Here is a 13,309-nt window from a genome sequence, read left to right as displayed (position 1 = left end):
ATATTTTTCAAAGTAGAAGGTATGTTGCATAAACATCCCACCAACTGTTTTAAAAAAATGTTAAAAACAGAATCTTAAATATAAATTACAATAGTAAATGGCAAGCCATGAGAGGCAGTGTGCAATACAATTCTCCAGCTGATGTTTCATTGAAGCTAAGAGAAAAAAAGCAAATGATACATTAAGTTTTCAGCAGACGGCCATAAAATGGAACCTGAATATTCTATGTTTCAGAGTAGCAGCCGTGTTAGTCTGTATTCGCAAAAAGAAAAGGAGTACTTGTGGCACCTTAGAGACTAACAAATTTATTAGAGCATAAGCTTTCGTGAGCTACATCTGTAGCTCACGAAAGCTTATGCTCTAATAAATTTGTTAGTCTCTAAGGTGCCACAAGTACTCCTTTTCTTTTTGTGAATATTCTATGAGTCTTATTTATTGGTAGGTTTTTCCATTAACATTGTTCCAGGCATCAAATTCATGTAACAGAAAGTAATTGGTTTATTAAAGTCAACCATGGTATGGTCTGTTTCTGTTCCACTTTAAGTTTTCTGCTACATAACCATGAAATAAATCTTCCAAAGCTGAGATGCAGCATTCTTAGTACGGGAGAAGATATCATACAAAGCAGTCAATCAAATAAATGTTTTGTTTTCAAAATGTACAGTAATTCAGCTTTTTATGGCAGGATTTACAAAGTAATACTGCTGTGTCTTTGGTTTTTTTAACTGTTCATTACAAGCTCAGTCAAGCAAAAATTGCCTTAAATTTTTCAATCTAGTTTTACATTATACTGGTCTATACTGGATATACTACTTGTATATCATTATACATTATATATCAAAACAAATTCTAGTAATTGGGAATTTGACAAAAAAATCACGTGTAGCAAAATAAAAAGGTTTCATCTAAAAAAACCCTAAAATAAGATAAGGTGAGACACTGGAATAAGGATTAGTTGTAGGATAGCACTTCTGGAGTTTCAGAGTAGCAGCAGTGTTAGTCTGTATTCGCAAAAAGAAAAGGAGTACTTGTGGCACCTTAGAGACTGACAAATTTATTTGAGCATAAGCTTTCGTGAGTTACAGCTCACTTCATCCATGAAGTCTCGCGAAATCTTATGCTCAAATAAATTTGTTAGTCTCTAAGGTGCCACAAGTACTCCTTTTCTTTTTACTTCTGGAGTGAAATCTAACAATAAAGAATGGGGGACTACTTACGAACTTCTACCATTTAGAAAGATTCTAGCAATTCAAGTGATGTTTCCTAACTTTAATATAAAGACTTCTTCTGGAGCTCCTTCAAGATGGTACAAATTTTAAAAGATTATCATAAGACTAGTTAATTTTTGTATAAAACAGAAACCTTCATACATTAATAAAAATTTAGAGATGGAGAATGCCAAGTAGGTTGTCTTTTCAGTGAGGGGGTGTTTTCTGCAGCATATAGACTTTGTTCACATATTGCATGACTTCACTGTCAAGAAATTCATCCCTGGCTGCAGAATTGGGATCCAGAACCTCAGCTTTCATTTTCTATATTTCTAGTCCCCATGTCTGAACATAACTGAGGCCTGGTCTACAGTTATACCATCCTAACCCCCAGTGTAGACAGCACCAAGTCAATGGGAGAATTAGCTACCACCTCTTGGATAGGTAGATTACCTCGGCCAGGAGAAGAACCTTTCCCAGTCCACCACTCCAGTGTTTAAATGGTAGACAAACCCTGAATTTAATAGACCAATGTTGTCTTCCTGAGTTTGCAGACAACCTGAAACAATAGATGAGAAGTATGAACTGCCCTATTTATCTAAATGTGGTTTAATGCTAAAATGTAAAGATGACATCTGAGTTATACTGAAAATGTGGGGAACAGGATAAAATAAACAGAACTTAATATCAAAATAACACTGGGCTACTGTACTGACTGTATTATTCAATTTAATTTTATTTAATTCAATAAAAACTTCAATTTTAAAAATTTTGGAAGTTGCCACTGAATATCTAGGGCATCGTTTATATACTTAATACTAATTACAACAAAATCCTTTATGGATAGAGAGAGAGACTAGAAAGAGGATACTTTGCAGAACTGAATAGAGGTACACATCCCACTTTTAATAATTGTACAGCCTTGGCAGACATTCTATAGCTCTGTAAGTTTTAGGGAAAAGACATGAGGTGGTAATTTTCAAGATTTATGATTTATCTTGCTAGCTACTATATATTCAAAGAGAAGAGGGGGGATACATCTCTAAAATTGACCAGAATGCACACAAAACCCCTTGATGGATGAATACTTGTAGATTATTTTATACCGCAGTTACTTGGAGAATTGTATCTTGAAGACATTTTTCTATATTGGCATCTGGATAAGGAGAAACAGTTGGGCTGGAGTTGTCCTGGAGTGAAGAAAGATACTGGCAGCCTAAATATCTTCAAAGAAGCCACACATTCAGCTTTTCCAAAATCTTAAGGCCAGGCCTTTCCATAGTGGTGTGATCGCAGTAGATTTAGTTATGCTTAGTATAGCTAGTTGGAGAATGGTTATTTTTCCCCTCTGAAAATGTTGATGTTTCATTAAAAAATTGAAACTGAAAACTTTTAGCTAAAAGTCAAAGATATTGACTGAGAAATGCCACCGCCATGCCTCATGGGAGTGGTAGTTCAGACCCTCATGGATTCTCCTTTAGGACTCAGGTTCCCCAGCAAGACTACATCTCCCATGATGCACCACCATCCCCCTTGTTGTTGAGTCCCTGTGGAAGTTCATGTCCATAGTGCAATTTGGGAGATGTAGGGCAGGTTTACACTTAAAACACTGTAGCACTTAAGTGAAGATGCACCTATGCCAATTGGAGAGCTTCTTCTGTCAGCATAGTTAATCCACCTCTCAGAGAGGTGATAGCTATGTTGATGAGAGAAGTTCTCCTGTTGACATAGCGCTGTCTACATGCGCTATGTATGGAGGTTAGGTCGGTATAACTGTGTCGCTCAGGGATGTGGATTTTTAACACTCCTGAGCGAAGTAATTATACTGATATAGGTCTGTAGTGTAGACCTGGCCATAGTCTGGCTGGGAAACTTAGCCTATAGAGAAGAATGGGGGCATGAGGCATCTGCTCTACAACTCCCATGAGGCACCGTGTTGATGTCTCTGAATCAAAATCTCTTCAGTTTTAGGGTGTTCCATTTTCAACCAAGAGTCAAAATTTTCCACAGAAAGCAGATCCTTTTCACCAAAAAAAATCTCATTTTGTCAAAACCCCAATTTTCCATCAAAAACAGTTTAGAGAGAAAATTTCCAACCAACACCAATTTTTAGGGAAGGACCATCTAGAATATTATTTCACTGGCCCACTCCAAATTGCTACAGCATTCAGTCTCTCCTGATCAGAATGCCTAACATGCTCAAGGATTAACATGGTTTGTCTGATGAGGCAGCTAGTGGTGTGTAGTTTCTCCTTACGCTCACTAGCTGCATTAGGCTACATCTCTACTAGGAGCTAGGGACATGGTTCCCCTGGTTGGGTACATGTACCCACGCTAGCTCTCATTGAGCTAGTGTCAGTATAAATAGCAGGGTAGCCACAGGTAGCAGCACTGGAGGCTTGGCTGAGCCATGCCGATTAAATACCCACCAGGGGTTTGTACTCAGCACAGCTCTGCTGTGCCTTAACGGTGACTACACTATTTATGCTCACATTATCTCAATTAGAGCTAGTGTGAGTATATATGCTCGTGAGCAGGGGAATCACAACTCTAGCTCCTAATGTAGGAGTAGCCTTAGATGCCTCTGTGTTTGGAGCTGAAATTTGCCTCATATATTTGATTTAGTTTATATCTTGTATTAGTGTTCTACAGATTGTTACAACCTTTTAGAGATTTTGTTCTGTTTTTTACTGGCTGTAAGATAAAGTACAGTCTATTATTCTTGAGGGTCTACTCTAAACATTTTCTTTGTTTCCACAAATTTCCACAGTGCTGTACAGTACCATAAAAGGGATCATTAATAATAAATAGAGAGCAAGGTAACAGCAAGGTATCAGATGCTTATTTTGATTTGAAACCCATACCATTTTACCATAGGTACACAGACTCAGACTAAGGCAAGGTGACTGTAATAGCAGGTCCAATGATGTCATGGATTTGTCAGACAACACTATAGCATTAACATCTAGTTATACAGGAAGATGGCATTTTGGGCATGCAGTTCACAAATCTATTAGTGGGCAATCTCATGGGGAAAAAACAGGTGGAAAAGATCTGAATGTGTATGTAGAGTATATATATAAACCTTTTCTTTGCCTTGCTTTCCTTTTGTCTGAAGTTGATATCCTTATTGCTCTTATAATAATACAAGTAGAAAATATTGGCAAATCTTTGGCAATCCTTGAAAGGTACATAGTACTTTAGATCTCGGTCATGCATCCCGTGCTTAGCAACTCAAAGATTAGAGCTGCTTTGCGCTGATCGATGAACATGCTAAAAGCATACTACACAATCCCCATTCAGAAGGCTTTGGGATAAATTAATTGTATCTCTTTCAGTGCACTGCTTCCTGTGGAGGGGGCATTCAGCAAAGAACAGTAAAGTGCATCAATACAGAAGACAACAAAGCCGAAGATCAAACTATGTGTGAGCATGAGTTCAAGCCTCCAGAATCTCAGAAATGCAATATGCAAGAGTGCAGAAAAAGTGCAGGTAAGTTAATACCCTTGGGTGAGATTTTTCAAAAGAGCTCAGCACCCAACATGCATTCAATGTGCTGAGCTCTCTTGAAAATCTGTCCCCATTTGCAAGTGCTAAGCTCTTTTGAAAACTATGCCTTAATGGTGAGGGAGGCAAAGCTGATGTGCTTCCTCTTGGAAAGATCCACAATGGCAGCATCAACTCTGGACAGACCTTCATAGAAGTGTCAGGTACCGGTTCAGTCTCACGTGACCAGTGCCCTGAGCTCTTTGACTGCTTTAAATAAGTCCCTCCTGCCAGCCACACCAGTGACAAATCCATACAGGGGCCACAAGGAGTCCTGCTCCAAGGACCACGCTGATTTCCCGCCGCAGTACAAGGACGGCAAGTGTCTCCTAAGACTCTCTCCTCCCACAGTCTTAAAGAAGAGTCCTGTGCTGACGCTACAGTACCAAAATCCAAGGAAGTCTTTGTTTTCAGCACTGAGCATGCCAGTACTAAGCACCTCAACATCATCCATTCCGACACGGGGAACAGCACCATATGTGCCTGCACCAAGATACCTGGCACCGACCACCTCCTTTGGCACTATTGGAGTCCTTGGTTCTGATAGCACACAAAGTCCCTCTGCCAGCACCGCTACCATACACAGCACCAACAGAATTTTCTGTCAGAGACTGGTACTGGATTCGCCTTCAGAAGCTAAGGGGAGGTCATCCCCAACTACCCACCTCAGTACTGATAGTGAGACAGTCACTCTTCAAGTAGGTCTCTGCTCCTCTGCCATTTTAAATAATCTTGCAGGGAGAGAGCAAAGGGGATGCGGGTGAGTTAGATGTGTGTGATGGCACAGCATCCACTCATAATGGAAGCAGCAGCTAGGATTATAGGGTAAAACCTGCCCAAATATTTCATCACATCTTTCATAATACTAACAGAGAGGGCTGGGACAATATTAACCAGTTCAGATACTGTATCCTCCCCTGCTGCTTTTCCACCCACTGTGCTCTTACTGGCCCACATCAAGGAAGAGATTCTATGATTCAGGGCCAGTCCTCTCCCAAGTCGGGGGCCACCCCTCTCTGGGCTGGCTGTTCGGTGCCTCTTCTCCACAAACTCTGTGCTTGGGGCACTGCTCAGAACATAATCCAGTTCATCATAAAACAGACAGGTGGTTGGGGCAACATCAGATTTGGAATTCTTATCCTTGGTCTTTTGGTATATCACCTAGAGCTCCTTTATCTTCTCCCTGCGCTGCTACCCAGTTTGCCTGGTCCCATGATTGGCCAGCAGCTGCTTAGATATACCATGGTACAAGTTGAGGTTCCTCTTTGAGGAGCTGTCATGGGGTTTGCTTGCATGGGCCCAAAGCTGCATCAAGGTTCTGGGTAAGATCCTCCAGTCAGGAGGCTGCACGCTGATACATGGGCCTCTTACTGGACATTGTTCTATTGTAATCAAACACCGGATATGGGTAGGCTGAAGAAGCCACAAGTAGTGTGGGACTGAGAATGCTGAGCAGAGCACAGGTAGATGGCAAGATGATACACAGGAATGGGTCAGTGTGTTCTTTACAGAAAGTGAGGGGGCAGAATGGCGTCTGAACTGCTGCACTCGAGTATCTGCTCCCTCCTGCCTTATTCGAAAGCTACCACCAGCTCCTCCCAGTCAACACGGCCTCTTAGAAAAGTAAGTTCCTACAGCTTCTGGAGGAGTCCCCTCCCCAAGCTAACCAGCAGTCACTGGTAGTGCAGTGGGACAGGGAGGCAATGCATATCTGTAAATGCGGTACCTTTGAGAGTGATGTAGCACACTGTGGTTTGGGCCTTGTTCTTGGGTGCAGGTCCTTGGTGCAGGTGCTGCCTTAGAGCTCAGTTACTCTGCTTCTCTGCTATTCTGTCCATGCATTTGCACAGATCTAGACATGGATATAGGTTACTCTCATCTAGACGCCCAGACTATAACTAACTTTCATCATGTTTTTCACCATAGGCCTGCCGTGCCACAAGGACAAGCTGTCCATCAATTTCTGCCAGAGATTGAAGCAGATTGGCAAATGTTTGGTGCCATCAATGCAGACTCAGTGCTGCATCACATGTAACAGGCCCCGAATTCCTAACAAAACAACATCCGGAAATCAACAGCACTTTAAAGAACAAAATTACACCAAACCCAGAAGAAAATTGCGTCCAATCCATTCTATATAGATGGAAACCTAAAGAACTATCAAAATTGGGAAAATACATCCTTTACGGCAATCAATCCCAATATGCTTCTCCAGCCTTCTCTTTAAGACAGCCACAAATTTGTCATTGTGATTTGCAATGTACACCTGTTCCTGGTTCTTCTTATGCATGTATGGAACACAGGTTAGGGACATGCATACAGGATTAATTTGGTCTTTAAATAAATGTTGTGCTTTTTGTTTTTCTCTATTTACAATGGAAGAACAAACTGTTTCCCCCAAAACAGTATTAAAATAATAACTGGCACTTGTACATAGCACTATTTAGTCCCAGATTCCAAAGGGCAAAGTTATTCTATCCTGTCTATTTTAATTACTGGGGATTCCCTGTACACAACCTCGTAGGATGCCAATAGTGTTCTGGGTATACTGCAACCTGGAGGCAAGCACTGTAGGCGCTTCAGCAGCTAGGCCTTATTGGTGCTAGCCGTAGTGGACCCCAATAACTACTCAGACACATGGCCAAGGAAAGGGCTGGCAGGAAAGGGAAAGGTTGCAAATACCCTAGGTACAGAAGCGTAACCAGTTATAGTTCAAAGTGAGCAATCGTGGTTCTTGTTTGGCTCCCTGGGGCAGCCCAATGGACAGTTAGGGCTGTTCAGGTCTAGTGCCTGGGGTGCTGTCTCCAATCCAATGTCTAGTCAGGTAAGTAGGCACTTAGAGATTTCTAGGTGATGGGTGATGAGTTAGTGTTCCACATTGGGGCCCCTTTGCTCTGGCTCCCTGCCCAGCCACTGTTGTTCCCCCATAAGTCCCATACAGAGCTGCATTCAGCTGTATCATCTGACATTCACAGCCTGTTCTGCAAATGGTTCCTGGGGATTTTGCTCTGAAATCAGCTTCCCTGCAGCAACTTGCTTGCCGTGCAGACACCATTTCCAAACAGAGTTCGACTACTTCCTGGTTCAGAAACTTTTCTCTTACCTGGCCAGGAGGGAATGGGGAGAGAGCAAATGGGAGTTCTAGTCTCCTTCTTAGAAAATCCATCACACTATAACACAGAGCTCTACAGCATGTTTTGAGCCAGCTCCTTCTTTATATTAGTCACTTCGCACTTCCAGAGTGGTACAAAGTGACTGTAAAGCTGACGTCCCAAAGGGACAGCTGAAGATCCCCACCATGGGCCCTTAGGTTTTGTACAAACTTGGTTTTGGTTTTTGTTTTGTAAAAATCTGTTTGAGTTCACAGTTTGTCTTAAAACTGCTAGTTTATTGCTGTCTCTTTAAAAGGCTATTAACCTAAAATGACTAGTGGAGTTCTGTCATAGCTAGCTATGAACTTGTATTCAAAGACTCAGTTTGGTCAGCATGTTTTATTAAAAGAAAAAAATATTAAACACTCAACTGACTCTCTGAAGGAAACCTCCTAAATACACAGTTCTGAGCGTGGTTCTTTTGGTGCAAATATCTTGGAACGACCTAAAGAACAAATGTTTAGGATTAAATTATACCATATATTTTATGCTCTCATGATGCAGTATTCAACCTTTTTTAAAACCAAGCTTTCAGCACCTACTGGACCCAATTAAATAGTTTATTTTACAGGGATATCTAAAGCAAACAATCAAATATCTGCTAAGGAAGCCTAGTCAATAGTGGAGCATTTCCCATGTATGGTATCAGATAGTAGGCTTGATCCTACTGCCACTGAAGACAATGGTGTAATGACCCTCAGTGGGAGCTGGATTGGCCTTTAAAACAGGCAGAGATTTAGGCTGAGAATTTTAAAGGGTCTGAAAGGGGTTTGGTGCTCGAGTTCCACTGAAATTCAATGGAAGTTGGATGCAGAGGCCACTCAAGACAATCTACCACCATAGGCAAAACTTCAGTGTTCTGCCCCCCTCCTCATCAGCCTAGAGTGGCAGATTTGGCTCAGCTGCCCTTCTGTCATGACAGAGGGGTGGCTGGGCCAAATTTGAGTAGCATTGCAACCTGGCACATGAGGTTACAAAACCACTCAAATTTGGCCCAGCTGCCCATGACGGAGGGGCGGCTGGGGCAAGTATGCTGTCTTAGGCAGTGCCTAGTTCACCTATAACTAGAGCGGCCTCTGGTTGGGTGCTTCACTCAACATGCTAGTTTGTGCCAGCTTTGTTCTTGATACCTCCCTATACTTTCCTAGCTCTTATTTAGAATACTACATTCCAAATGTGGATGGGTCATGAAAGTCCGCCCTACCTGCACATAGTGCAGGGGTTCTCCAACTTCAATGCACCATGACCCCCTTCTGATCACAAAAATTACTATAGGACCCCAGAAGGGGGGACCGAAGCCTAAGCTTGCTCAAGCCCTGCTGCCCCAAGAAGGGTGGGAGGGCTAAAGCCAAAGGGTTTCAGCCCCGGATGGGGGGCAGGGACCTCTAATGTGAGCCCTGACACCTGGCTGAAGCCCTCAGGCTTTGGCTTCAGCCCCACATGGTAGGACTCGGGCTTCAGCCCCAGGTGATGGGGCTCCAGCCCTGGGCCCCAGCAAGTCTAATGCAGCCCTGGTGACCCCATTAAAATGAGGTTGCAACCCACTTTGGGGTCCTGACCCATAGTTTGAGAACCACTGACTGAGTGCAAAGTATTCATGCCCCTTTGCTTTGACAAGTTTTTATTTTCTAATGCCAAAGCTGACTTCAGCTTTGCAACGTGTTGGGGGATGCGTGACATGGGTGAACAGAATTGTGGGAAGATAATTGTATTAACATAACTTCCCAACACTTGTAAATATCACATATATATTTTGTTAATACCATGCACATAATACCTATTAATGTGGAGTATACTATGCCTAACATTTGAAAATCTTAGCCATACCCTGCAGCTTCCTAATTGTTCTGAGGATGTACTATATACTGTCTTCTTGGTTTTATACCATATGAAAGGGAATACACACTCATAAATGTGTTGCAGTGATTAAAGCCTGGTCTACACTGGGGGGGATCAATTTAAGTTACGCAATTTTAGCTACGTGAATAATGTAGCTGAAGTTGACATACTTAGATCTACTTACTGCAGTGTCTTCACTGCGGTAAGTCGACGGCTGATGCTCTCCCGTCAACTCCGCCTCCGCCTCTCACCCTGGTGGAATACCGGAGTTGATGGGAGAGTGCTCGGTGGTCGATTTATCACATCTAGACTAAACACGATAAATCGACCCCTGTTGGATCCATCGCTGCCCTTTGATCCAGTGGGTAATGTAGATGAGATCTAAAGGAGTGTGACTGTAAAACGTACTAGAAATATGTTTAAACCTGACTTTACTGTACTAATTAAGGCCACGATCCAGCAACTGCAGCCATGCAGGTGAGCATAGTGGTCCGTCCCTCGAGAATACATCCCCACCCACGTACCCTGGCATGGCAGCATTTGCAAGATCTGTGCCTCAGGTCTTCACTTGAAGTTCATGGGAGTTCTGCAGGTGAAGCATTGCAAGTTTGGACCTCTTAATGTGTGTGGGACAACAATTTAATCACAATTACAGCTACTTTATATTTCTGCTTTTAATCAGCTGTTAAAAGATATGGTGCTACTATAATATGGTACTAATATTTGGATGGTGACTAAAATTATGTATCCTGTGTGTGTGTGCACGTGCATGCATGCATAATCTATATGCACATACACTCTCTAAAATTATACTTACCTATGATGTTGCTGGTCAGTACCAGTTCTATTGCCTTTTAAACATTATGAGATGCTTACAAAATATTTGCTTTTTATTTTTTGAACTCCTGAATGTTTAATAGTCCGGATAAGGAATAAAAACCAGACCATTTTTACACAGTTTGGATATAAAATTATTAAATAAAATGAAAGGAAGGGTGTGTTTCATCGCTGAAGCAGCAACATGACTGCAAAGGGTTTGGTCATAGAGCTCCATTGTCTCAAGCAGAGATTGTAATGAGGGCCAAACATGGACCCACCTAACTCAATGGAGCTTGCAAGTGCTCTTGAGGTGCAGAGCACCTCTCAGAATTGGGGCTTGAAAATTAAGGGTTTTACTTTACCATCACACTCTCCTAGGATACATCCATACTGGAGTGGCAGTATAATATCCAGCACAGGTAGGTGTGCGCATGTTAGATTTGATCAAACTAACACACTAACCATAGAAGTGTAGCAGCAACGGTGGGAGGCTCTGGTCGGCCTGAGTACAGTCCTACCATGGTATTTACTCAAGCGGCTAAACTGTCCTGCCTCCTATCCCACCATGGCTACACTTCTATTTTTAGCCTGCTAGCTAGATCAAGGCTAGTGCATGTACATCTAAGCGAGCTGGAAATTACCTCCAGTGTCGATGTATCTCTAGACTCAGGAGAACATGAGCCTTCATGCCCACATGGCACAGTGTAAATGAACTAGGATTAGCAGGCACCCATCAGTGACATGGGAGACTGACCAAGTAGGTACGTATAAGTGGAAGGGAACTCACTCAATGAGGTTATCTTGTACTCATTACAGCCAGCATGGAGTAATTTCTTGCTTCATTATTTGCTTCTAGGCGTTGTAATTTATTTAAAATTGAGGAAGGTAAAGAAGTGATGGTCCATTACTCAAATGATGTGACTCCCTTGGGGCCAAAGGGGAGTTCTGCCAAACTTGGTGCTAAGCTTACTACGTCAGGGGAAAGACTGTGACAGCAACATGAACCTTTATAATACAGTTGTGCTAGTAGTTTATTCTATCTAGGTGCTTATACCACGCTCCTCACCTTACTATCTGCCATACGCTGACTGCATTTGGAATAGAGTCCCTCAATCAGTTTAACAAGTTTCCATTTTTAAAAAATTAATCTTTTAAGGAAAGATGGTTTTGTGACTATAAATCTGATGGTTGCTAGTCTCACAAGTGAACTAACTAACCATTCACTCTAGACGCATGTTACGCAAGCCCACCATATTATTCTGAGACACTTCAGTACTTTTCATCTTTCTCTGCATGAGTTCTTTCACGCTGCACCTGCACGGGCTGTTCTAGCATGTAAAGTGTTTAAGAAACAACCTATAACAATTTATTTTTGTAGCTTCATAGTAAATGGCATTACTTATGTGTGATGTGTCTGATATTTTATATGGTCCCAATAAAAGAGTAATCACGAACAGGAACAATCAGGAAAAAAATGTTAAGAAAAATACCAGACTGGAGTTCTCCTCTAATTGTGGATTTGCTATAGCAGAATCCTCTTACCTGATATATTTCAGAGTCCCCTGTTGCAATATAACGGAGTAGCTCATTAAAAAGAAAAAGTAGGGAAAAGCTCTGAAAAAAACTTTAATTGAAATAAAACACTGTACTGAATACAAAATAAAAAGTGATATTCGCTGTTTCTCATCTTTCTTTTCTCTTTCCGTCTTGATTTAGCAATTTCCATATTAACGGACTATATCTTGGAATTTCACAACAAGCTAAATGCTACTCAACTCCTTGGCATTGACTGAATGCATCCCTGTTAAGTGTATTATTTTAGATTTATACAAAGTACAATAAAAACACATCCATTCAATACTCTGGGCATCCCTGACCTTTTTTAAAAAAAAAAATCTACTATATTGTTAACTCTGTGCTGATTTAAGCAGCCGTAGCTGGCACTTGCATTATCAAGCTAAATCAGTTCCCTGAGAGGTCTCCCACTAAAACAGCTATCGTAGTAAGCCTGTCTATTTATATGGTCCTTCCCACTGAGCACCTCACAAACACGGGTGAATTTAACTTCACCACACCCCTGTGAGATAGGAAAGTATTTTATCCCCATTTCACAAGTGGGGAACTGAGGGAGAGGAAGAACAAATGACCTGCCCATGGTCTGTGACTGAGTTATGAATTACATACAGATCTCCTAAATCCAATTTCAATGCCCCAACTAAAGACTGTACTCCCCGGTACAACTTATTCCTGCCCAGATTAGCTGCTCCTCCATTTCTGCAGAAACATGTCCACAAACTGGTCTCCCTTTGTTCACCTCTGATTTTATTCCTTTTCTCTCTCTCTCTCACTCATTTCAGCAGCATTTCAAACTTGACAAGATATAGAGGTCTCAATGTCATTTCCATAGTCTCTAGCTACTAGGCAGGCTCTTCTCCTCTGAGGGGGAAGACCTCCTCAGTGGAGCAAAGTTATGGGCCATTCTTCCTTCCATTGAAATTGATTGCAGAACTCTCAATGACATCAGTGGGAGGAGGATTAGGCAAGTCATCAGTGAGAGGGACAAAGGTAAGGATTTCTGAGTGCACTCGCACCTGGCAATCCAGGCTCAGGATCCACATTTTGTTCTTGGCGTGCAGAATTTGAAATGAATCACATTTATTTTTAATAAAGTCTTTTAAGTTTTTAAAGTCTCCTACCTTTCTTGGGTATTTCCATGCTAAACTGCATTTCCTGTGCTGATTGTAT

The 13,309-nt window shown here is 41.8% G+C and overlaps 1 protein-coding gene across 2 annotated transcripts in view; it reads left to right on the top strand.

Annotated features, from left to right (window-relative positions):
- The window catches only part of ADAMTS12 (ADAM metallopeptidase with thrombospondin type 1 motif 12), a 328,935-nt gene extending 316,531 nt beyond the window's left edge, over nt 1-12,404 (top strand). For both annotated transcript variants that reach the window (XM_043514501.1, XM_038403775.2), the window contains 2 exons: nt 4,547-4,700; nt 6,681-12,404. In XM_043514501.1, coding sequence (XP_043370436.1) covers nt 4,547-4,700; nt 6,681-6,895 — 369 coding nt within the window. In that variant the 3' untranslated portion in view covers nt 6,896-12,404. The remainder of the gene's footprint in view (nt 1-4,546; nt 4,701-6,680) is intronic.
- Nucleotides 12,405-13,309: the final 905 nt, after the last annotated feature.

Source organism: Dermochelys coriacea, chromosome 5 (assembly GCF_009764565.3).
Source record: "Dermochelys coriacea isolate rDerCor1 chromosome 5, rDerCor1.pri.v4, whole genome shotgun sequence".
Taxonomy (NCBI): Eukaryota; Metazoa; Chordata; order Testudines; family Dermochelyidae; genus Dermochelys; species Dermochelys coriacea.
This window is presented reverse-complemented; position numbering and strand designations above follow the sequence as displayed.